We start from the raw sequence: 25,766 nt of genomic DNA, 5'->3' as shown, positions 1-25,766 counted from the left end.
TTAAATAAAGAGGTCTTGCTGTGCAGACGTATTTTAGAACCCATACTATTTAATGTGAATATCAGTAGGTGTTAGTTGTGCCATGGGCTGCTGTGGCAGTCTAGTCTATCCCCTTAAGATTGTGTTTTTTAAATGCACAAAATAATACAAATAGGACTGAAATTAAAACATCACATGGAAATATAGTGTTGTGTATAGACTGCAGGTTAAGAAACCCTGCATCAAGATCTTTCCCTCCTTCCCCCAACATTCTCTGTCTTCTTTAATCTGTACAGACTGAAGCTGTAGTTTTCTCTCCAGAGTTCCTTTTGTGTATCAAGCATCTTTTTGCTTGTGCATTTGCTTAATTTTGTTTTAATTTTTCTCAGTTTTTTATGAAATATAGATTTAGTAAGATCAGCAGATAGACAAAAACTTCTTCACATTATTAAATTATGCATAGTTTAATATACTATGAGTATCAGTATGAGTATTTTCTTAGTTGCATTTGGAAACATTGTTATTTTATGGCAGTTAATTGCCACAAACTCCATAGACTGTACAGCCTAGAGGAATGTTCTAAACCCCTGTCCAAATCCTAACCCTCTAAAATTTCCCTTTATATAGAGATACTTCACAACCTGTACCACATAAACAGGATGAAGTTCAAGAACTACTCATAGTCTTGTCAGGTTGGTGGAGTGGTTGGTGGGGTTGGTTACTGACTCCTCCAAATGTCAGAATGCTTTTGAAGCCAAAGAGAAAAAGAGATCCATTTTTTTTTCTTTTTAACTACAGAAGGGAAAGTTGATATTATGGGCAAAGGCTCTGTGCTCTGTGTGTTATGTAGCATAAAACTCTAATTGCTAATATGCCCCTTTTAGACTTGTGTTGTGGTTTCTCACCTTTGTTTTTTTGGCATCCTTGTGCCTTAGGCTGCAGGTATTTTAAATATTTGTACATTGTTATGCAAAGAGAAAGTGATAAGAAACCTATATAATGTGTTATATGAGGTCAGAAAAGGCAGAAAAGGCAGAGATTAATTTAGAAGCTTATGAGGAAGAGAAAATATTTTAGTATTTTTCCTGAAGATTTTTCCTTAATAATTGAGGCTCTGAAAATGGAGTTTCTAAAAGAATGATAACTTAAGTGTAAATCCTGCTTTGTTTGCATGTAAACATGCTCCAACATTTGTGTTAATCATTCCCAGATGGATTCATTACCTTACCCTTCTTCATATGATTTCTTGTGTAGTCTATCAATCACAGAGAAAAATATCCATAGATAAGTGGATCAAAGCATGGGTTTAAAAAGGCAAAGAGAAAGAAGAAATTATTTACTGGGTCTGACACCCTGTTTAACATTTCAGGATCAAACCAATACCAAATTCCTAGGACATAGTAGGGAGTCCAGCAGACAGTAAATGAAGTGGCAAATGCAACCGTCATTTTTAGAGTCTTCAGCCGTGCTCTTGGTATATTGTTCTTGGACTGATTCAGTTGTAGTTCTATTGGATGGAGAAGAGAGCAGGTGGTTAAAGATCAGTTTTCTTACAAAACCAAAGTGGACAAAAAGGAAGACAGCATCACTAATTCAACTTAATCAATGGGAGGAAATTTCCATTATTTTAAATAATAATAATTTGTTTGAAAAGCATGTTTTAATAAGAGTTTTCTGCTGTGTCACATAATGAATAGAAAAGTTTGAAGATGTTAGTGCTCTTATTTCTGCCAAACTAATCTGGATTTGAAATATGGGGTACTCAAACTCTTCACATATAAATTTAAGAGAGTTGATGAGGTTGAGCTCAGTTCAATTATTTTTTTTAAAAATTATTGTTTTATTTTAATAGGTTTTTTGGGGGACTAATGGTGTTTGGCTACATGAATAAGTTCTTTGGTGGTGAGTTCTGCGATCTCAGTGGACCCATCACCTGAGCAGTGTACACTGTACCAAATGTGTAGTCTTTTATCCCTTGCCATCCCCTACCCTTTCCCCCGAGTTTCCAAAGTCCAGTGTATCATTGTTATGCCTTTGCATCATCATAGCTTAGCTCCCACATATAAATGAGAACATATGATGTTCGGTTTTCTATTCCTGAGTTACTTCACTTAGAATAATAGTCTCCAATTCCATCCAAGTTGCTGCAAATGCCACTATTTTGTTCCTTTTTTATGGCTGAGCAGTATTCCATAGTACATATATACCATATTTTTTTATTCACTCATTGATTGATGGGCATTTGGGCTGTTTCTGTATTTTTGCAATTGCAAACTGTGCTGCTACAAACATTCCTGTGCAAGTATCTTTTTCATATAATGCCTTTTTTCCCTCTTGGGTAGATACCTAGTAGTGGGATTGCTGGATCAAATGATGGTTCTACTTTTAGTTCTTTAAAGACTCTCCACACTGTTTTCCATGGTGGATGTACTAGTTAACATTCCCACCAACAGTGTAAAAGTGTTCCCTTTTCACTGCATCCCTGCCATCTATTATTTTTTGACTTTTTGATTATGGCCATTCTTGCAGGAGTGAAGTGGTATCACATTGTGGTTTTCATTTTCATTTCCCTGATCATTAGTGACGTTGAGCATTTTCCCTTATGCTTCTTGGCCATTTGTATATCTTCTTTTGAGAATTGTCTATTCATGTCCTTTGCCCACTTTTTGATGGGATTGTTTGTTTTCTTCTTGCTGATTTGTTTGAGTTCTTTGTAGATTCTGGGTATTAGTCCTTTGTCAGATGTACAGATTGTGAAGATTTTCTCCCGTGGGTCGTCTGTTAACTCTGCTGATTATTTCTTTTGCTGTGGAGTAGCGTTTTAGTTTAATGAAGTCCCATCTATTTATCTTTGTTTTTGTTGCATTTGCTTTTGGGCTCTTGGTCATGAAGCCTTTGCCTAAGCCAATGTCTCGAAGGGTTTTTCCAATGTTATCTTCTAAAATCTTTATGGTTTCTTGTCTTAGATTTCAGTCTTTGATCCATCTTGAGTTGATTTTTGTATAGGGTGAGAGATGAGGATCCAGTTTCATTCTTCTACACATGGCTAGCTAGTTATCCCAGCACCATTTGTTGAATAGAATGTCCTTTCCCCATTCTATGTTTTTGTTTCCTTTGTGAATTCTGACTTCAAAACAAAACTATGTTCACTGAGTATCTCTGCCACTAAGGATAGTAAGTATCATGTGTGGATGAAAGTGTATTACCCTAAATTATCTATCTCAACTCTGTGCTTCTTTCTATGATATCTGAAATAATTTCACTTTTCATATTAATATAGCCTTTAAAGTTCATAGGTTACACTTGTGAAGAAATTTGCTGGAAATTAATGGAATTGGTGACTTTTTACAGTCAGGCTGCCTACCTGAAATTTTGGACTTAGTTCTTAAAAGGCAAAAAGATGCAATTTTGAAGTGCTCAAAATCTGTTCTTGTATTTCATGATTGAGAACTTCTGTGTTAAGTAAGAAATACTCTTCACACACTATATTTTTTTTTAGGGAAACAGATAATGCTATTCAGAAATAGTCATTTTGAAATTTCTTATTAATTGGTCACCAAAGAGTGGACATATAGAGGAGAACATTTACATGCATGGGGTTTTAATTATAAAATTAATCTTTGTCTGGAAATATTAAAGTAATTTATTAAATACAGACTGATTATGGATTTTTGGGAGACAAAACTAATTACTGTTTACTCTGTGCCTTGCTAGAGGCTTTGCTCTTTTCACATACTATTGATTTTTTTTTTTTTTTTTTGAGACGGAGTCTCGCTCTTTCACCCAGGCTGGAGTGCAGTGGTGCGATCTCGGCTCACTGCAGGCTCCACCCCGGGGTTCACGCCATTCTCCTGCCTCAGCTTCCCGAGTAGCTGGGACTACAGGCGCCTGCCACCTCGCCCGGCTAATTTTTTGTATTTTTAGTAGAGACGGGGTTTCACCGTGTTAGCCAGGATGGTCTCGATCTCCTGACCTTGTGATCTGCCCCCCTCGGCTTCCCAAAGTGTTGGGATTACAGGCGTGAGCCACTGCACCCGGCCCTTTTTTTTTTTTTTTTTTTTTTTCAGAGTTTCGCTCTTGCTGCCCAGGCTAGAGTGCAATGGTACAATGTTGGCCCCCTGCAACCTTTGCCTCCCGGGTTCAAGTGATTCTCCTGCCTCAGCCTCCTGAGTAGCTGGGACTACAGGCATGTGCCACCACACCCGGCTAATTTTTGTATTTTTGGTAGAGACAGGTTTCATCGTCTTGGTCAGGCTGGCCTCGAACTCCTGACCTCAGGTGATCCTCCTGCCTCGGCCTCCCAAAGTGCTGGGATTACAGGCGTGAGCCACCACACCTGGCCTTCACACGCTATCATTTAATCCTAAATATCTGTAAACTTTGGTGACACATCCATTTAAAATTCAAAAAACCATCTTGGCTTAGCATGTGACTGAAAATGAAAAAATATCAAGACAACCACAACATGTCATGCTTTTTCTTCTTTTGAAACATTGTCACAGTTGATAATTGGTTTACTATTTATGACTTTTCTGCTAGACTGTAGTCTCCATGAAAGCAGGATACTTACTAGATTTTTCTTATTCACCGTGGTATCCCCACCTAGCACAGTTTCCAGCAACATTGAGTAGTCAGTATGTATTAATCAAAGAAATAAAATAATAAATAAATAAATGTGTTCATAGTATTTATTGCTTCCTGACTCTGCTTTTTTGTTTTTCTTCTTATGTACTGCTCATATTTCTTCAGATTAACTCCTATTTGAGATTCACCTTCTTATTTTCCCTCTACCCTTCTTAGATATCGCTTATAAAATGGAATCTCTCAAGACAAGATTTTGAAGGCAAATTGTTTTTGCAGTATACTTTTTTGGAAATATTAAATACCATTTTGTGCTGGCAGGTGGAAACTGCCCAATTCCCTATTAGAGAGCATCACCATGAATATTTTCTTTTGAAAATATCCACTGAGACTATTCATGCTATAATAATTAAGATGATTTCCCTGATAAGTTGTAATAGATATAACTTATGCACTATGTCATTGATAACATGTCTTTTGGATGTCATGCCAACATAACAATGTTTATTTCATAAATTTATAAATTTTAGTTTTTGGGAATGCACCATTTTACTAAAGCAAAAAGGTACAAACACGTGTGAAGTTTTGAATGAAATAATCAATTACATAGTCAATATTTCGCATATTAACATACACACAAATGTGCGTAGTTTATGTTGTGTAAATATATGGGATTTGAATATAAAATGAAACAGCTTACTTTAGCTAATTTATTGGATAGCATTTAACAAGTTGTACTTTGCTATAGTCTAGATATCACGGTTTGTACTTGCTGCCCAGCATAAACCATTTACCAATGCTTATCTTGGGTTTTAATGGAATAATCATTCTTTCTTCTTTAATTTCATGGTGCAAATGTAGAACAGCAGAAGATATTAAGTTACCTTATCTGTAAATTGAGGATGATAAAACCATAATAAAAATATTACCTAATGGGGTGATTGTGAATATTAAATGAGCTAATATATGCAAACTGCTTAGAACAGTATCTGTCACATAGTTTGTGCCACTCTGTTTTGAGTATTGCTATTTAAAAACTGCCCACAAATGACACTAAATCTAAGGAATACACACCGTGGGGGTCCTGATGAAGGACCCGTGTCAGGGTGAAGATGATTTTTGCATTGCAGATCAGCATGATGAGAAGAGGGATGATGAAGAGGCAGCCGAAGGTGAAAAAGTTATAAAATGCTTGATGCCACCATTGTGGAAAACTGCAGTGTGTTACACATTGAGAGAAAACTTTTGTCTGTCCGGAGTTGTCTGTTAGATGAATCATCCTGAAGATGTATAACTGTATGAGACAATAAAAAAGCTATGTTACTGTTTTCCAAATGGTATTTGAAAGTTTTCTTTTTGGTACTCTGCTAGCCTTCTAACATGTTACCTACAGAAATTTCTAAGCTCCTTAGTGTTATACTTCTGATGTTTCTACGAAAAGTCATGTGAATATTTACTTAAAATATGTTTGGGTAAGTGTCAATAGATCTATCAGATTTTGGATTTTTTAGAAATTATTTCAACTTTGAAGAATAATCATCTCTCAAGGATTTAAATGTTGTTTGTATTTCAGTTGCCAGTACAATTATGCCGAGTAAACTTTTTGCAAGTGATTTTACTCATAAGTTATATCTGCAGTAACTATAACTGTGTCTGGCACTTAAAATGGAACCCCCAAAATACATATTTAAATTTTATTTTAGAGACAGAAACCCTATTAAAATGACATTTTAAAAAATGGTCAAAAGACATGAAGAGACAGTTGCTCAAAGGATGATGGAACATGTCAAAACAGACAAAAAAAAAACAAACAACCCAGGAACCAGCTGAAAAGAGCTTCCACTGGCGAAATCTGGGGCAGTTTAAGCATCAAAATACAAAAAAGAAACTGATCTAAAAGAATGAGAAACTATTGAATAAAGTAAGGATCCATGAGCCCATACTTACAGAAATTATGAGATAACAAAAACAACAAATAAATGGGGGGAGAAAAACCTCTTCCATAATGTAGAATGCCAACTAATAAATGAAAAGGAATAAACAGAATTAGTGATTAACATTTGGTAATCACTATAATAAGTGATTACAGCAAGAATCATCAATAGTTGGTAAAAATAGTGGGTGGAAGTTTGAGGAGAACAGGATGTTTACAAAATCTCAAAGTATCAGCCTGCAGGATACTTATTCATTATAAGGAATAAAATAATAACTTTACAGAAGAGAAATATCTAGATAAGTATGTTAACATTGCCAATCATGGGACCTATCGACAATGTCTGTCTCCTTATGTAATGCATTGAGAACTTAGCATCACTAATTTGGTATTTTTGCTTAAAGTGTATAACCTGAATCTAACCTTGAGAGGACAAATCCCAACTGAGAGACATTTTACAGACTGACTGGTTTGCACTCTCCAAAAATGTCAATATGATTAAACACAAAGAAAGACTGAGAAATGGTTCCAGCTAAAAGAATACTAAAGAGGTATGCAACTGAATCCACCACATAATCTTGGATTTTCTTTTGCTGAAAGGGCAAAAATTAAACTGGGACAACTTATGAGCTCTGAATAGAACATATCAATTAAATAGTGGTGTTGTATCAGTATTAAATTTCTTATTTTGACAATCGTTACTGTGGCTGTGTGTGAAAGGCCTTAAACACACATTGAAGTATTGAGGAGTAAAGAAAAATCATGTCTACAACTTACTTTTAAGCAATTGGGAAAATGTACATAAGATAAAATAAATAAGCAAATGTAAAATGTTAATATTTGAGAAAATCTGGGTGAAGGTATCCAGAAATCCGTATGATTCTTGTAACCATTCTCTGAGTGTCAAATTATTTTTAAAAAGCCTTTATCCTACAACTTTTAAAAACACAAACTGAATCAACAATTAAGAAAATGTTGCAAGTAGTTTTCAAAAATAAATTCTAGTGGACATTTGTTCATTATTCCTCTATTCCTTAAACACTTCTTACCTACTTATTTATAAGCTTTTCCCCTGAGAAGTTTCATTTTACTGTGAAACATTTTTAAAATGAAACGATGAGAGTGTAAGCATTTTTAAATTGATAGCAAATAAATTCAAACAAGAATGTTACAATATTTTTTATTTTAAGCAAATGAAGGATTCTTTTTTTTAAGTTTTTGATTGAATTAGAAAATTTTAATTACAATATTAAGAAACATGATTCTTTTCTACGCTACCAACAAAAAACACTATAAAATATTTTAAAAATTATTTATTTTTTTTAAAAGACATACTCCACTCCCACTCCCATCACCTCAAAAGGGAAAGAAACCTTGGCCCTGTTAAATAAGTTAAAAAGTTGATTTTCAGTTTCAGAGCTTTTTTCATTTTCTAGGGGAAAAAATGATTTTAAATTCATCCACTAGAGGGCGTCTAATAATTTTACTATCACTCCAGTCAAGAAACCACAACAAGTGCATTCAGCTAATTTTATCTTATGATTCAGACTTTTGTCCCACATTACAAAGTGAGCCTTTTAGTTTTCTGTAATTCTTCGCAACCTGACCTTATTTAAAGTTCAGCTTTGAATTAGATCCAACAGAGGCTGTGAGTTAAAGTCTTTGGAAGGGTTACTTCACGTAGAACCCAAGAATCTTATATTTCTTTAAGGTTTTGGCTACTTCTCTCTGCACCATCCCAGTTGGACTTGGAACCATATGACCTGAGTTTTACTTTCTGCTCTGCCCTGGGCCACATTTTCATCTTAATATTTCATGTTTTAAAGGCATAATGATGTCACTGACTGGCTGATGAAATCACAAGCGTAGGTAGTATGCTGCATGAGGGGCAAGTTTTTTGCTAACACCACGAAGGTCTCTGGCCCAGTGAGTGGAGTTTGATAGTAGTACTTGCGACAAGTGTAATGTTATTGCATGCCCGTTTTGAGGAGAGATGAAAACGTTTGAAAAGCAGTGTGTGTTTTTTTCTGCATTTGTCCGTATTTCTTGCTCAGGCCTCTCAGGCATTACTTGGCCTTTCCGTTTTCACACCAACTCGGTGAGTTCTACTATAAGATTCTAAAAAGATGGGTTGTGTGTGGTTCAAATTGGTTCGTTTGTAACTGGAAAAAATTTATAATTAAAAAAATAAAATATGTTTTAAAAAAGCCATAATGAAACTTTCAGTTAGCAATGACTTTGAAACATAGTACTATGATCGAGTTAATGGCTATCTTATTTAACACATGCTTATTTTTTAAGCAACTCTTTGGTAAAACAAACTATAGCTAGCATTCTCTGTCATAAAAGATAAAGCAGTTATATCCTTCAATCAGGGAATTTAATATTTGGTAGTGGAGATTTAAAATGTATATGACCCAGGTTATACAAGATAGACCAATAAATTTTAAGAAAGGTACAATAAAGTGTACACAAATTGAGAATCTTACTTGCCCATAAATTAACTTGCTATTGTCTTAGTTCCGTTTATTTTGTGCTCCAAGGCCATGTTCATTTGAATGATTAATATAGAGATCCAGTTTGCTTTTAGTTGTTCATCTGTCCTTGGATTATATTTCTTTAATTTCGGTATATTTCTCCTCTCTTGTCCCTGGCCTTGGTTCTTATCAGTGTTTGCTTTATTTTGCCATAAACAAGAACATTCCGTTTTCATTTTTCACAGTCAATTGCAGTTGTTCATTTCTTCTTAGAATATTATCTTTAACACTCACCTTACCCACACTAATTACACCCTTACCTAGTGTTGTCCAAAGGTAATTATCTTCAGATGTGTGCTTCAGTTTCCTCATCTACATACATGGAGAAAATAGTAATAATATCTACCTCTAAGGCCTATCATCACAATAAATGAGTTAATACATGCAAAGCACCTGGAATAGTACCTGGGACACAGAACTGTATAAATCTTAACCATTATTATAATTAAAACTTGAGGCACACAATTTTTGTATGTATCCATATGCATTTATATATTTATAAATGTGTATCATATATATTTTTTTCTTGATGTGTTTTAAGCATCAGTTTTCACTTCAAGCTTTTTCTGCCTTTTTCTTCCCCAGCCTCCTACAGATAAAAAGGAAATAGACAATATTGCAGTGTTCAGTGGGCAGAGTTGGGTAGAGTGTAGCAGTTAAAAGAGCTGGCTATGGATATGGCCATATATAGATAACTAGATATACTGATATACTGAGATTTCCACGTAGTAGACAGTAATCTTGGGCATGTTATATAATATTGGAGGTTTAGTTTCTTCATGTGTAGAATAAAGATAATGATTGTACATAATTTATGTGATTGTTGGAAGCATTATATGAAATATTGCATGTAAAACTTTTTTATTTATTATTTATTCACTGCCTGTTCTGTGAACCTAACATGTAAAAGCATTTAGCCTAATTCCTGGCACAAATTTATGTCCTCAAGCATTATTAATCATCATCAGCATTATCGCTGTTGTTATTTCTGCTAGTAGCACAGTACTACGTCGTAGCAAAATGTTTGGCATATTGTACCTGTGTGATAATATTTATTGAATTTAAACTGTTTGCCAATGTCAGTAGTGCATTCTACACCAGCAAATTCTCTATGTATTAAGGCAAGCCTCCACACATCTTCAGATGACATATCTTTACACTAAGGACTAAGGAGTGGCCCACATTTCTTGCCAGCAGGCCTGGGTTAACCATAGAATTTAAAAGCTGTCAATATGTAATACTCTATATTAGCACAGATAAACTAGTGATAAGCTTAACACAGATAAGCTATGAACTCTTTCTGCAAATAACCTGCTACTCTGGAATTCTTGTGGTATTAAATGACTCTTATTAGAAACCATGTGATTTTAAATTAGATATGGGCACATCTAATTTAGGAAATGTCTTCTCTTCAATTTGTATTTACCACCCTAACCACAGATGGTCTTAAACCAAAGCTATCCCAGGGTGTTTGCTGCTTTTTCTTTTCCTCTTTCCCTCCTTTGTTTTTCTTTTCTACCTTTCCTCCTTTTTCCTCCCCTTCCCTTCTCTCCCTCCCTGCCTTCTCTTCTTTCCCTCCCTCCCTCCCTCCCTCCTTCCTTCCTTCCTTCCTTCCTTCCTTCCTTCCTTCCTTCCTTCCATCTTTCCCCACTTTTATATACGATACCTCCAAGACTTTAATTACTGTGCTCTGGCATGTATAATTTGCAGATTGAATATGATAGCTTTGTGACCAGGGAGTAGTTTGGCCAAATTTACTAATCAGTCAAAATGCATGCTATAATTTTGAAAAATTTGAAGTAATCCACTTTTATATAAGCATTTCGTTTTGCTATTTCTTAAAGAACCAACAATTCCATACTCATATTTCTGTACTTTTTCTTTCCTGACTTCAAAAACTCTTTTATGAAGGTAAGAAGAAAGGATGGGCTTAGGAAGAAAGGAAAAGAAGAAAAATAAACACTAAATTAATATTTAAAATTAAGGTGTAAAGTCTTAGATGATTTTATAAATTGTAGGACTTATTCTTTACAATCACTCTTTTAAATGTAAGTAATTTGCTCAGAGTCACGTAGCTGGTAGGCAGTATTACTGAAATTTGAGCCCAACTCCGTTTGAATCTCACACTCATGCCACTTTTACTATCCCACTGGCTTTTGGACTTTGTTGCAAGGAGATATGAAGTCTTTAGTAACTGTGACTGGGAGCTAGTGAATAACAAGTGGAGGATTGGTCCTCCTTTCCCTCTATTTTCACCAGAGCAGCTCCACTTATATGTTTCATTCATTATGGCTTTTTGTACAGGATTTTTTGTATAGGTTTTTTTATGTACAGGATTTTTTTGTACTGTATTTTACTTAAAAATTTTTAACAGACACAAAATAATTGTACATATTTATGGGGTATATTGTGATATAGAATTTTTTAAAAAGAATTCTATTACTAGCATAAAGTTTGAAAGTTTCTGTGCCACACTGTGCTAAAACTTATGAGAATGCACCGCCAAATTATCACAGAACATAGCTTCTGAGGTTAATAATGAGGAAAGTGGGAAATCTAGGAGGCCAATTTGAAATTTGGTCATTCTGAGCTGAGGCAAAATGTCATAAATTCCCAGATCCCCAGCCCCGAGTGGTGAAAACATGTTTGTTAAGTTTTTTTTTTTAACTGAGATATGAATTACTCAAATAATAGAAAATTGGTATGTGCACCAAAGGATGAAAATTAAAGTTACCCTTTTAATGTAAATTAGGCACAATAGGATGTGCCTTTGTCAATTATATTTTTATGATTGACCACAGAGCATGGTGAAGCATGAGACACACTCATCATGCATCACACTCTAGAAATAAAAAGCCCTCTTTCTCTCTCATATTCCTCATCAAATATATGTAACATTAGTTATGGGATTGAAATCTCTTTTATTCAGAGAAATTGAAGAGAGCCATAATGAAAGGAAAGAATAAGACAACACGAGTCCAACAGAGCGCGTGACCCTGGGAACGCCAATGAATCCTTTTAAATCAGTGCTTTTTGAACTGCAGGATATGCTCAGCAGTGAGCTGTAATCAACAGTAAAAAATAAAACGTAACAGAATAGAATATTTATTTCATCAAAATTTTTTCTCAGTTGTGTGTGTGAGAGAAAGAGACAGAAACACAAGCAAGGTTTCAGTGTAGTGTGTATTTCTTACTTTGGATTATTGCAAAAGGACTGGAATGCCATTGACCTCAAAGGTTTAGACCTTAGCTCTCTTATATATGAAATAGGGATAATAACACAGCTCTGATTTACCTCATACAATTAATGTAAATATCAACATTACTTATGTGAGGTTATTCAGGAAACTTCAGCAAAGTGCTTTAAAGTGTTGTTGAAAGTAAGGATGAGTCATGTGTTTTACAAAATAAAATAACACAATTTTCTGTGGCTCAAATTCACATAAATCTCTCTAGTAATGTATTTGAGGTCAGACTATTACATGAAATTCCTAAGCAATTCAAAGTTAAGTTCCTATTTTCTTTTCGCTACATCAAGTTAGATGAATATTTGGCATTATCTTTCTATTATTGCTGTTAATACTTAGATGAAAAGAATTGGATTGATAAAGCAATATTTTATTTATAGCTTCTAGGAGACTTCTAAGAAGAATCAAATCGTGAGTTTGCCCTTCAGTTATTATTGCAAATAGGATTATGTCTACTTCGGTTTGGATTTTAATCTACATCAGCATCTCAAATTACCAACTACTTGACACATAGTTGTAATTACACAGACCTTATATTGCCAACAGTCATGTCCTAAAGCAAATGATTTTACTTCTCATAGCCTGCCTTCCCTCTCCCTTCTACAAACAAATAGGCCGACAAACAAACACTCCCCTTCTCAACGGGATCATTTCAATGGTTTTACTATTTTAATTCCTTGGCTAAAAAAATTGGAACTTTATTTCCCCCACTCTATTATTAACTCTCTCAATCCAATTTGTTGTCAAGTTTTGTATTTTATTTGAAATGTCTCTTTTACTATCTATTCTCTTTGATACCACCCTAGCCCCCTGATCACCTCACTGCCAGATGATTTTTTAAAAAGTCTTTGTTTTATTCCACTCCATTTGGGCCATTTGTGCCTACATAAATTTTCCCAAAGCCTTTTTTTTTCTTTTTTGAGACAGTTTCTCATTCTGTCACCAAGATTGCAGTGCAGTTGCAGTGGTGCATCATGGCTCTCTGCAACCTCTGCCTCCCAGGCTCAAGCAATTCTCCCACCTCAGCCTCCCGAGTAGCTGGGACCACAGGTGTGTGTCATGACCAGCATTTAAGCAATTTTTTTTTTATAATTTGTTGATATGGGGCCTCCCTATATTGCCCAGTCTGGTCTGGAACTCCTGGGCTCAAGTGATCCTCCCACCTCAGCCTCCCTCCCAACCTCCCCGGTAGCTTGGACCATAGGTGCGAAAGTGGAAAGAAAGAATGTGGAAAATTTTAAGAGCATAAGCCTTAGCTAAATCACCTCATTTCAGGTGATATATTTGCTAAACTTATTCTTATATATTGCATCACTGTGAAAGAAATCATATATTTTTCTTCAGAAAATGAAAACATTTTAGTTTTTCCCATTATTCTTATTATGAAACACACACATATTCAAAAGAAATATTCAAGTGAGAAATTGATGGGATAAAACAGTCATCCAGCTTTCTAGTGTCTTGTGCTATATAGTGAGTTCTGCATGGCAGTTTTTTTTTTTTGTTTTTGTTTTTTAACCATCTGGTCAGTTAAAAAAAGTCTAGATAAATTTCCATTTTCAGAGGCAAGTTTTGGAGGATCCTAGTTAATTCTGATTTATTTCTTGACACATCCTTGTATCCTGGGTTTATCATGTAGTACATTTAAATGCAAGAGAAAACTTGTTCATTTGCTATTAACATTCTTTGTTATTTTCAAGAATTTGTCCTTTTCTTCAGGGATCTGATTGTTAAAATGGCAGGTTCAGCAGGTCAGTTAACTAGGCTGCCTCTGATGAAGGCAACCTGGAAAGATGACTGCCCTCTGTGGGGAGGGCCTGCGCCTCCTCTGTCAGTCATATGGCTTTCTCAATAAGCTGCCTCCAGCAAAACTCAAGCTAAGTTTAGGGAACTATTTGGATTTCCAAACATCCAAGATGTCTTACTTTTCTTCTGTATTCAGTCCCACTTAGCTGCAAACTGCAGAGCCACGTACTAACCAAGAATAATTCTAAGCTGCAGTGACAGAATTCTTAAAATTTCCACTGAAGAAACCCTAAATAAGAAACATTATAAATATTTTCTACCTAGGCAAATTTCATAATTCCTAAAAATTATCTCAACTAAGCATTAAAGCCATGTCAACCAGAACAAAAAGAAAAATAGATAAAAGAATAGGATGGAGATAAGGTCAAGTTTGAGAATCTCAATTTTTTGGGGGAAGCATTTGCTACATAATAGAGATTATGTGAGCCACTTTATTTATTTATTCATCACAAAAGCAGTATTAAGTAAGTATTAACCCCCATGTTACATTTTATCAGTAAAGGAACTGAAACCAGAGAGGTTAAGAAATTTGCCCAAGGTAACAGAACAGAGCCAGAATTAAACTTCACTCTCTGACTTCCAGAGCCCAAGCTCTTAAAGGTAATACAGTACTTCCTTTGATAAGACCTTATATGAAATTTAGATAGGAAATCTATGACCACCATATCCAAATAAGTTTGTGTATAATGGCTTACCTGTGGTCCTGCAAAGACACCACTGAGGATCCAGGCCAGGCCAACCATGGACTGTCCGAGTTTGCTGTTGCTTTTCAAAGCTAGGGGCCTCGTGATAGCCAGGGAGCGGTCCAGGCTGATCACCACCATCATGAAGGCTGGGGCATACATGGAGAAAAGCTTTAGATAACTGAGAACTTTGCAGAGTAACTCTCCAGCATACCATTGGACTGTAATGTTCCACATCCCATCCAGTGGCATGACAATCAGAGTCTCCAACAGGTTGGCTAAGGTCAGATGTTTTAAGAGCAGCTTCATTCTTGAGAGCTTTTTCCCTTTCTCTTTCTTCTGTGTCCACTTCTGAAGTTTCAACAAGAAAGAAGCATTAAAGATCGCGGAGAGTAGAAAAAGAAAGAAAGTAACCGTCACTCGGATCTTTCCAGATGAGGTCAGAGTGGGGAGGTTGCCCTGCATCAGTGGGATGCTGTTGTTGATGGCTGCACAGTGATTGTGATTCTGTTCAGGAGAGGCACTGTTTGCCATATTTTCCCAGGACAGAGCTTCAAGACTTGTGTCTCTGGCACATCTGATATTTTATTGTAACCGAATCTAAAGTCCTGTTTTATTTCTGCCTTCTTTAGATGGAAACGTCACAGGTTTAGACGTATGTCAAATTTTGTCCCTGAGATACTTAATGTGAAAGATCAAGGTTAACTTGTTTTGTGTATTGGTAATCCAACAGAGTGCTAAAACAGAGCAGGCCAAACGCATTCTGAGGGCCACATGTAACTGTAGCACTCAGCAGATGGTCTGGCTTTCACAACACTCTTCCTAAGTGAAGGAGGATAGTCACAGCCTAATTTTGAATTTAAAAATCAGTCATGATATTATGATTTAAATAACTTTAAAAAATTTTTCTAGAAACTATTTAGTGTTAGTGTTCTGTCCAACATACAGATGTAGAATGATAATGAAGAAAAATGCAAACAACTTGATCCAATTAAAATCCATTGTCTTAAGGAATTAACACATTTCTCAAAAACATTTCTTTGTTTTCCTTTTCAAACATGCTGTTGAGCACTCAAACACCGGACAAATATATTCATTTAAAATTATTCTACAAGAAATTAAAACTTTAAATTAGAATCAGTCCAACTGGCTGCATTCAAATTTATTAATCAGTCTTACTGGTCAGATCCATGCTTAAGTTAGAGTAAAACGGTTAATCAGTTTTTAAATTATTGCCTTGGTTTTATAATTATCTAAATATTGTAGTTGCTGTTATTACACATTAATGCATAGGGGAACTAGTTTTTGAAGAGAATACTGTGTAACTGCTCTAAGTGCATTTATATGTGTTTATGTTAGTATAATATGAATATGTTCTTTTATAGGTTATCTGATCATTTCAGATTGGGACCACTTAGGAACTTTTTCTGTGTTGCTTCTTTAACTTTCATGATGAGTGCTGGATAGTTATTTATCAATACTGGTAAGACTTACATCGGAATTTATTAAATCACCAGCTTGATTTGTCTAATGCCAACAAGTTTGCTTCTGCGGCAGCCAAAGAAGGTACAATGTTAAGGATAAAAGTGGCTATTTTGACTTAGATGGTGCATTCCTATTGGTTCATTTATTAATTTATTCTGTCTTAAATATTTATTTAATAAATAGTTACTAAATATTTACTATATACATTATCTTAGCCTTTGCTGGTGATGAAAAGTGAACACAACATCATCCAGCCCCTTTAAGGAGCTTGTTACCACAGAAGGTTAGATAAGTGTTTTAGATATATCTTACATATCTCCTCAGCTTCTCTGTGTACTGGCTGTCTCCTGAATCTTGAGCAGCTTAGACCAGTGCTGTACCTCAGCTCCTTTTTGACTGTCACTATATGTCCAGAATTACCAGCTTCTCTATTTCCAGACTTGAAATATTTATATCCTCTATTTATATAGAATATCAAAGAAAGAGATTTTTTCATGCCTGAGATTTGTGACCATAAAATTTTTACCTTTGTCAAAACTAAGTTCTGACTCATCTAGGAGAATTACAAAAAAATAAATTGTGCCTACTACATTAGCTATAATAAATTCCTTATAAGTGATCAGTCTTGACTAAGATAATTTATTTTTCTGAAGAACTCAAAGGGCTTTGCATGTACATCATATCACTTAATCTGATCAGGGCCATATGCCTGAAATGAACAAAACAGGACAACCATTGGAAAGACATACAGATATGAAGACTGTTTGTAGGTGGACCAGCAACCAGAAGAACAAAGGAAAGAACATTCATGTAAAAATCCGATCTTAGTGAAGTATATTTCGCTCTTTGTCTTCTATATCTAGGGGAGAAAGATTAGAGCATATCATTCATTATTTGTCCCTTTCCCTCCCATTCCTTCCCTTCCCCTTCCTTTCCCCTTCCTTCTCTTCCCTTCCCCTTCCCTTTCCCTTCCCCTTCCCTTTCCCTTCCTTCCCTTTTCCTCCTTTCATTCCTCTCTCCCTCCCTCCCTCCCTTTCTTTGTTAATCATGGACTGATTCATTAGGGAAGAGGTTGCAACTGAGCTGAATGAGACTACAGCATATAGGGTAATAAGTGACTGGGGAATGGGGTATGAGGACAGGGAGGGCAGGCTTAGAAGCTGGGGCAGCACACGCAAATATGAAGACAATGTGAGAAAGTTCAAAGGGTATGTGAAAGCAAAAGTGTAAATAATGAGGCAGCATTCAGATCTGGAGAGCCTATATTCCAAGAAAAGGAGTCTAGGCTTTGCCTATGTAAAGAATGGAGTAATATACGGTAGGTATGGCCAGATTTATGCTTCAGAAAGCTTATTGTGTAGCATACAGAGAATGCCTTAAAGGGATTTGGGAAATAGTGGGCAATCAAAATTCAGGGAAGTTAATCTATTTGGAAAACCCTTGCTAACAACACAACATGGAAGGTTTAAAGCCCTAAAGTGCAGGGTGTGGTTATGCAAGTCGGTAGAGGAAGTAGAGGGTGGATGATGTTTGACACATTTGAGGAGCTCTAAGTTGTTGAATCTAAGTTGTTGGATGAGTCAGCTATATAGATTTTGAAGGTGCCGTCAGTACTGATAATACTACTCATAGTTAATATTTATTGGGTACTTACTTTATGTCGAGCACTTTTCTAAGCATGTTACACGTATTAACACATTTAGACCTTACAACAACCCTAGAAGTCAGTACTATTATTTTCCTGTTATGGTTGAGGAAGGTGAAGCAGAGATTACATACCTGATCCATATTAGAGTTTGTCGTGGGGGAGTGGTGGCTATCTAGGCCCATGGCATAGGGGCAAAAGAGTTTACCGTTGTAGGTAAAAGAAAGACAAACTTGTTAGAGAAAGGAGGAAAATACGTTGCCAGGGAGACAGTGGGCAGGATCAGCAGAAGGAAAGCTGACTGCAAAGAAACAAAGGCTTGCTGGAGATTTTATAGGATGGTGTTTCTGCTGTATGCTGAAGACGGCTTTGTGCAGTACAGATAATGCCAAGGTTGCAGTGAGCTCACTTGCAGGTGTCTGGTGATAGTTGGGCAAAGGAAGATTCAAGTTATTTGCACAGGAGGGCTATGTGTCCTTGTAGCTTATCTGCGTTTTCTTTTTGCTTTCCCCTGCTCCCACCAGCCTGACTCCTTTTCCCTAATTAGGACACCACAGAATTGTGCTTACATCTCTTGCAGTCTGCCTTCAGAGTTCCTGTCTTTAACTACTATGCAATGCTACCTTTCTGGTAGCAGTTGGGGTGGAAAGGTCTACGAGCCAGGTGCCATAGTCCTTAGCGAATAAAGGGCCGTGTTAACAGGCCCTTTTGGTTGCAAGAAAGGGAGCCTGTCTTAGGTAATGGAGGGATCTTTCATGATACACAAGACCTAGAAAGCCAACAGGAGCCCAGGCAGCTCTAAGGATGAGCAGCTCCTGCTGATTCATCACCTGAGTTGGTTTTCGATTATAGTATCTTTTGTTTCTTCATATTATTTTTCCCATCATCTTGAACCTAACTAGCCAGTTTTTTTTTTTTTTTTTTGAATTACAAGTCCAACTTCTGAAGGGAAAGAGTGATGATGGTTTAGAAGTGACCCAGGGGAGCAAGGAATATTTTTCATACCTCTTTACTCGTGAGAATAAAATAATAGAGGAAGGCAGCACTTTCAAATAAGAAGAATGTGTATGAAAATGTATTTGGGAAAAAATTTTGTTTCCTGTAAGGAGAGAAGATGGAAGTAGCACAATATCAGAAAAAAAAGAATTTTTTTTTTTTAGTTTTTGAAAACATGACTGACTTTGTTGAGCAAACAATGATAGTGTCTACGACAACTGTGAAATGAGTAAAAGGGGAACTTTTAAAATTTAAGTTTAAATGGAAGCATTTGAGGAAGGACTGTGGATGAAGTAGTATGAGGAAATATTTACACAAAATTGTTGTGAAGGAGAGTGACAAATTCTAAAAGCCATACGAATTTTTCTAAGCCATGTGCATCTAACATGGCAGATTCACTTTCATTATTCCAAGAGTGCATATTATTTGGAGAATCACACTGTAAAACGTTGTTGCAATTTTTATTTCGGTATAGATGTGTTAGAGGTAAATGATGGGAAATTATGGTTGAAAATTTATGTAAGATTTTGGAGATCAGATTAAGGAAATGCATATATAATATAAATCATCAACATATGAAATGAACAGAAAGGCAGAAGCATAATAAGTATGTTTACTTTTCAAAATTTATGTTCACTAAATACTAAAAGTAGTAATGTTTTACTTTTAAGTATAATTAACAATACATAAAAAGATTTAAACCAGCAATACAAGAATTGTATTTATTTCAACAATTCAATTAACCATTTATTAAGCATTATGTAATACACACTATACTTGTGGATACCAAAAATAAGGCTAACCAAAGCTCATATTTGATATTTCCAAACATATTTTATAATTATATTGTATTGTTATGAATTTTTTTTTTCAATCAGAGTCTTGCTCTGTCGCCCAGGTTGGAGTGCAGTGGCATGATCTCGGCTCACTGCAACCTTCGCCTCCTGGGTTCAAGCAATTCTTCAGCCTCAGCCTCCCAAGTAGCTGGCACTACAGGCGCATGCCACCGTGCACGGCTAATTTTTGTATTTTTAGTAGAGACAGGGTTTCACCATATTGCCCAGCGGGCTCGAACTCCTGACCTCGTGATCCACCCACCTCGGCCTCCCAAAGTACTGGGATAACAGGCATGAGCCACCGTGTCAGGCCGAGATATTTTTATTTACATAAACTTTATGTAGTTTGCTTGTATTAAAAAGAGTATAATTTCAATTTTGTTCTTTTGCTGATAAGCTTCTGTTGACACACAGCATTTCCATTTCATGATGCAATTCAATTTTAAAATACGACATATCTTATTTCCACCTTCTTCAGAATTGGAAATTTGAAAGCTAGATCCCCAATAATTGTATTAATTAAGAATTTATGCCAGGCACAGTGGCTCACACCTGTAATCCCAGCACTTTGGGAGGCCAAGCTGGGTGGATCACAAGGTCAGCAGTTCAAGACCAGTCTGGCCAACATGGTGAAACCTCGCCTCTACTGAAAATATAAAAATTAGCTGAGCGTGGTGGCATGTGCCTGTAATCCCAGCTATTCAGGAGGCTGAGGCAGAAGAATCACTTGAACCCAGGAGACGGAGATTGCAGTGAGTTGAGATCACACCACTGCACTCCATCCTGGGTGACAGAGCGAGACTCTGTTTCAAAAATAAACAAAGAATTTATGATGCAAATGTACAATAATATAAATAAGATTTTAAAATACAATTTAGAAAAATATGATTATTAGTATTATTGGTTTCTCTTTAAGTTTCAGTAAGACTGGGCACACATGAAATTGACATCCTGTTAATTTCTATATAACATATTCACTTTTATTTTATTATTATTTTTCTTATTTTAGGACTTTTAAAATAAAATAGTTTTTTAAAAATTGAATTTTACCAAAATAAATATTGTATTTTTAAAATATTTAAGAAACAAGATTAAAACAAAGATGAAGCTTGGGCAATATAGGGAGAGCCTATCTCTACAAAAAATTTTTTAAAAAATTAGTCAAGCATGGTGGCACCCACCTGTAGTCCCAGGTACTCTGGAGGCTAAGGTGGGAGAATCCCTTGAACCTGGGAGGCGAATGTTGCAGTGAGCTGAGATTGAGCCACTCCAGTCTGAGACAGAGCGAGATCCTGTCTCACAAAACAAACACTGTTGAAGCCTAGAGATGCTGTAGTTATTTAATAAAATCTTTGAAAGGTACTTTTATTCAGGTAAATCACTCACTTCCTTTATAGTTACTTTTATCTGAAATTTTTCCACTAATTGATTTGCTAGGATGTATAATTTGGAAATTTATTAGCATTATTTTTCAAAGGTAGAAATGATAACAGGAACGGGAAGAATAAAAACCCCTTTCTTCTGCCTATTTCTCTTTATCTATGATGCAGATACCACACATATAAGGCCTTTGTTTTAAGGTGTAATTTCATAGATAGGTGTATATATCTATGATATAGTATTACTTGTATAGAATTTTTTCTTTACAAACATCCATAAAGACAAAGAAAAGTCTTTTAAAGCAAGAGTCTTTGAATAGTTAAACTTGATTAACTGGCATTCTACTAACCAGGGTTATGGTTAGTTACCTGAAAATCCACTTGCATTCCACTCCTGTGAGAAACAGACAAAGAAAAAGGAAAAAAAAAAGTGTAACAAGTGTTTTGTCAAATGTAAGAATATGTCCTAAACTTAGTATAGTTTTTTTTTTAAATGCTTTTTGTTTTTGTTTAGATGCTTAAACCACCTGCATTTAACTTTACCATACAATATGAGGAAACTTCCTGTTTGGAAAGATGAACTTTAGACAAGATATTCTGGAACAATAATGATTCACTTGGGTTTACTGTATTGGATTTATTGAATTAGAAAAATACACACATGTATTTTAGGGAAAGTACAAGCAAAATGTTTCCGTTAACAGTTCAAGTCAGTGGAAAACTAAATCAACTAATGTATTAAGTTGAATTTCGTAGAGCAGAGCTGGAGATGGGGATTCTTGTGCGAGCGACTTGAGAGTGTGCTTTAAGGTGAAACCTCTAAGAGAGTGAGGAAAGCAAGACAGGGCAGAGGAAGAATCGAAGCAAATGTGTGTTCAGCTGAAGTCTAACCTTCCTTAGCCTGATCCCACATGAGACACTGGGTCTAAATGGAACCACAGACTTGCCCCACCATTAGGAAAGGAGGCTGAGCTTTGGCACTCCTTTATCAGTTACCATCTGGCTGGGGCCTATCGTTTATGTGGGGAGAAGTATAACTTCTCAGGTGTTTTTGGGTGGTGGCTCCCATAAACTGATGGCATTTCTCAGAAGAGGGTAGCTATGAGCTCATGGCAGCCAGTACTCTCAACAGCTGATGGAAGAGTCTTGCTGTCTGAGAAAGGGCCCCTGGTGGGACACCGCCAATGTCCATTACAACCAGTATAATCTATTCAAAGAACACTGAGAAATCAATGTCCGAGGGAAACAGCTTTTCCTACAATGGAATTTAAACTATATTTTCATAATGAATATAGTATAGAAGAAAGAACACTATATCGGGAATTAGGAGATCCCAGTTCTCTTGTGTAATCCTCGTCTCCTAGCTCTCACAGCTATTATCTGTAACATTTGTAACACAATCTTCAAGTTCTCTTTAGCTTAAAAATCGTTTTCTATTATTCCCTTTTATTATGCACAGTTTTCTGCTCATTAACATGATCTATTTTCATTTGTTGGTTATATCTTATTTAAAAGAGTCATAAGAACTATAATTTCCAAATTTCATTTATTTAACAAATATTTATTCGAGTTTTGGGCAATGAGAAATAGAATAAGACAGAGCTCATAGTCTCATGAAGTTTATGTTTTTTTAATAAGCAAATTTTAAGAAATGTGGTTTAAAATATATGGGAAGGCAAGAAGTTTTCGTCTTAGAAAAATAATTAATTTGAATTTATATTAAAATCTCCACACAGCAAAGAGTTAAAGGGAATATAATAAGGATATCCTTTTTCTGACATTTGAAAATGTATGTAGTATGGATTTTTTTTTTAAGTAAGAGGATTCTTGAAAATAAAGAAAGAATAAACTCTTTAGAAAGGTTTTTTTGTCTCGCATTGTTTACTTGTTGAAAATTCTTTTTGGTTAAAATTATTAAAGAAGCCAGTCTCTTCCACTTAAATTGTGAGATCTTCTGAGAGGAAGTAAACAAATATGCCAAAAAGACTGAGCGATCTTAAGTGCATTTTCTAGCAGCATGAACAAAGGCAGTCTGCTCAGCAAAAGAACCCTGAAAAGCAGCCAAAGCAGCAATCTAAGTAAAAAGGAGAGAACTCAGAGGTCAAAGTGAAAGTGTTAGTAAAGGGAGCAAATCTCTTACTAGATGTTGGATTACCCGGTGAGGGAGTCTATAAGCCACAGCTGAGTACAATCACAAAGATGCCAAAAGAGATGCCAGATAGTTCATGTTAGTAGTCACAAATGCATGTGGTTTAAAAGGCGAAAAGAAACCAGCTGAGAAGTGAAACTTAAGTTTATTAAAATTTTACTAGCATATTGTCAGGATGTATTGATAGAGAAAGTATATTGTCTATTTTGTTTCGACATGCAGCACGTGTAGTGATATTTGTATTCTATTTAACGGACCTATTTAATAAACTTGGTAATAATTTATATTCAGCATATTCAGTTTTCACTATTATTTCAAGGTTTTTAAATTTTAAAATATTTAATTGACAAATAAGGATTTTATGTATTCTAAGTTTACATCATGATGATTTGATATACCTATACACTGTGTAACGATTGCGATCTAATTAATTAATTAACACATCACCACAACCCATGCTGTACATTAGATCCCCAGAACTAGTCATCTTATAACTGTACTCTTTGACTAACATCTCTCTATTTCCCCCAAACCCCAGCCCCTGGTATCCCTGTTATATTTTTTGAATGAGGTTGACTTTTTTTCAATCATGAAGTATTTGTCACTCTGTGTCTAGGTTATTTTACTTAGCATAATGCCCTCCAGATTTATCTATGTTGTCACAAATGGTAGGATTTACTTCTTTGCTATGGCTGAGTAATGCTTCGTCTGTGTGTGTGTGTGTGTGTGTGTGTGTGTGTGTGTATGTGTATCACATTTAAAAAAATTCATCCGTTAGTGGACACTCAGGTTGTTTCCATGTTTTAATTATTGTGAATAAATGCTGTAATCAACACTGGGATGGAGATATCTCATTGAGATACTGATTTCACTCCCTTGGATATATACCCAGAAGTAGGATTGCTAGATCTTATAGTAGGTCTTTTTTTAATTTTTTGAGGAATCTCCATACTGTTTTCCATAATGACTGTACCAATTTACCTTCCTACCAACAGTGTACAAGGGTTCCCTTTTCTCCACACACTCACCAATACTTGTCTTTTTGAGAAAAGCCATCCTAACAGGTGTGAGGTATTAGCTCATTGAGGTGTAATTTAATTGTGGTTTTAATTTGCACCCTCTGGTGATTAGTGGTATTGAGCATCTTTTCATGTACTTGTTGGCTATTTCCATGTCTTCTTTGGAAAAATATCTATTCAGGTCACTTGCCCATTGTTAAATTGGATTATTGGGGTTTTTTGGTATTAAATTGTGTGAGTTCCATATATATATTTTGGATATATGATTATAATACCCTTAGCAGGTATATGGTTTGGCGATATTTTCTCCCATTTCATAAGTTGTCTTTTCATTTGTTCATTGTTTCTTTTGCTGTGCAGAAGTTTTTCAGTTTGATGCAGTACCACTTGTTTTCATTTGTTTGTTTGTTTTTGCTTTTGTTGCCTGTGCTTTTGGTATCATATCCAGAAAATCATCGCCAAAACCAATGTCAAGGAGCTTTTCCCCCTACATTTTCTTCTGAGTTTTACAGTTTCAGATTTTACATTTAAGTCTTAATCTTTACATTTAAGTCAAAGAGTTAGTTTTTGCATATGACATAAGATCAGGATCCAATTTCATTCTTTTGTGTGTGTTTTCATCATGAATTCTTGCCAGATACTTTTTATAGCATAAATGCTGAAATATGAAGAGTTATGATGCAGTTGCCCAGGTGGGGAGACATTATTAATAGTAATAATGGTGTCTCCCCATTGTTACTGTCTTGGCTTGGAGAGAGAAAAAGGGAATCCATTATTATACAGCACGTCATCATGCAGGTAACTTAAAGCCAACTTATTTGGAGGCACATTCTTAAAATGTATTAACATATCTTTGTGTTAAATTATTTTCTAAATTAAAAATAAAATATTTTGTATGCTAGATAAAAATAATACTTACCTATTACCCAATGCAAAATGTGCTACATTCTCAATCAATACACTGTTATTCAAAATAATATAATGTCACAACAAACAAAGATTTTATATTTTCATGTGTTTTTAACTTGTAAGTCACAGATTTTGCATACTATGCATATTCTGTTATCTTTGAAAAAAAGCAACATAGCCTAGTGATTTAAGCTACCAGTACTCCTCTTTACCTATTTTTTTGTGTGTATGTAAACCATATACAATTCCTACAGGAAAAAGAAGCATTTTACTTTTCTGGGAATGTCCCTCCCTTATCCGAAGAGATGTCAATCAAAAGTCCATCAGAGGAGTGATATCCTGATCCAAACTTGTAATCAGAGGCATCCTCAGTACTTTTTAATTTTTATTTTTACTGTACAGTGGACAAGATTACTGTATTTTTGTCTGAGACTTGTAGCTTAGCACTAACAACAATCTAAGTCTAGAATCAGTGAACATGTCTTCACCACCTCATAGGGAAGTGTCTGCCTATGAATGAAGACTAAAGAGAGGAGAGTTAAGATGTGACTAGAGAGAAAGAGAGAGACACTGTTTGAGCT

At 35.5% G+C, this 25,766-nt stretch overlaps 2 protein-coding genes and 1 non-coding gene across 9 annotated transcripts in view; 2 read left to right on the top strand and 1 right to left on the bottom strand.

Annotated features, from left to right (window-relative positions):
- Window positions 1-25,766, top strand: part of LOC129491622 (uncharacterized) — a 73,552-nt gene that overhangs the window by 28,451 nt on the left and 19,335 nt on the right. The window contains exon 6 of one of the 6 annotated variants that reach the window (XR_010114080.1): window positions 4,780-5,892. The exons of 4 other annotated variants lie outside the window; for them this stretch is intronic. Coding sequence is in view for 1 of the 2 variants with exons in the window: in XM_063611212.1 (XP_063467282.1) it covers window positions 4,780-5,058 (279 nt within the window). In the remaining variant the exon portion in view is untranslated. Of the gene's footprint in view, window positions 1-4,779; window positions 5,893-25,766 lie in introns of those variants that run through there. One more of the 6 variants, XM_063611212.1, reaches the window with a different exon arrangement.
- GNRHR (gonadotropin releasing hormone receptor) lies at window positions 1,242-15,306 on the bottom strand. Of its 2 annotated transcripts, none has more exons than XM_055297449.1 (3): window positions 14,780-15,306; window positions 5,635-5,854; window positions 1,242-1,486 (listed from the first exon to the last, which is right to left on the bottom strand). In XM_055297449.1, exons 1-3 carry the CDS (start codon window positions 15,299-15,301, stop codon window positions 1,242-1,244), a joined length of 987 nt encoding a protein of 328 aa, XP_055153424.1. In that variant the 5' UTR covers window positions 15,302-15,306. The 2 variants fall into 2 exon arrangements, with proteins under 2 accessions (XP_055153424.1, XP_063467278.1); XM_063611208.1 differs by having other exon boundaries at window positions 1,314-1,486; window positions 5,635-5,727; window positions 14,781-15,306.
- On the top strand, window positions 8,304-8,454 carry LOC129492411 (small nucleolar RNA SNORA62/SNORA6 family). Its single transcript, XR_008660861.1, has one exon. It is a non-coding gene; the product is annotated as a small nucleolar RNA SNORA62/SNORA6 family (small nucleolar RNA).

Source organism: Symphalangus syndactylus, chromosome 10 (genome assembly GCF_028878055.3).
Source record: "Symphalangus syndactylus isolate Jambi chromosome 10, NHGRI_mSymSyn1-v2.1_pri, whole genome shotgun sequence".
In the NCBI taxonomy this organism is placed as follows: domain Eukaryota; kingdom Metazoa; phylum Chordata; class Mammalia; order Primates; family Hylobatidae; genus Symphalangus; species Symphalangus syndactylus.
This window is presented reverse-complemented; position numbering and strand designations above follow the sequence as displayed.

Excerpts from the sequence above, each read along its gene's own strand:
- GNRHR (XM_055297449.1), bottom strand. The coding sequence starts at position 15,301 with ATGGCAAACAGTGCCTCTCCTGAACAGAATCACAATCACTGTGCAGCC. Across the intron at positions 5,855-14,779 it reads GTGTCTTTGCAGGACCACAG|TTATACATCTTCAGGATGAT; the intron begins GTAAGCCATTAT and ends TGTCTCATACAG. Across the intron at positions 1,487-5,634 it reads CCTTCATCAGGACCCCCACG|AACTACAACTGAATCAGTCC; the intron begins GTGTGTATTCCT and ends TCCATCCAATAG.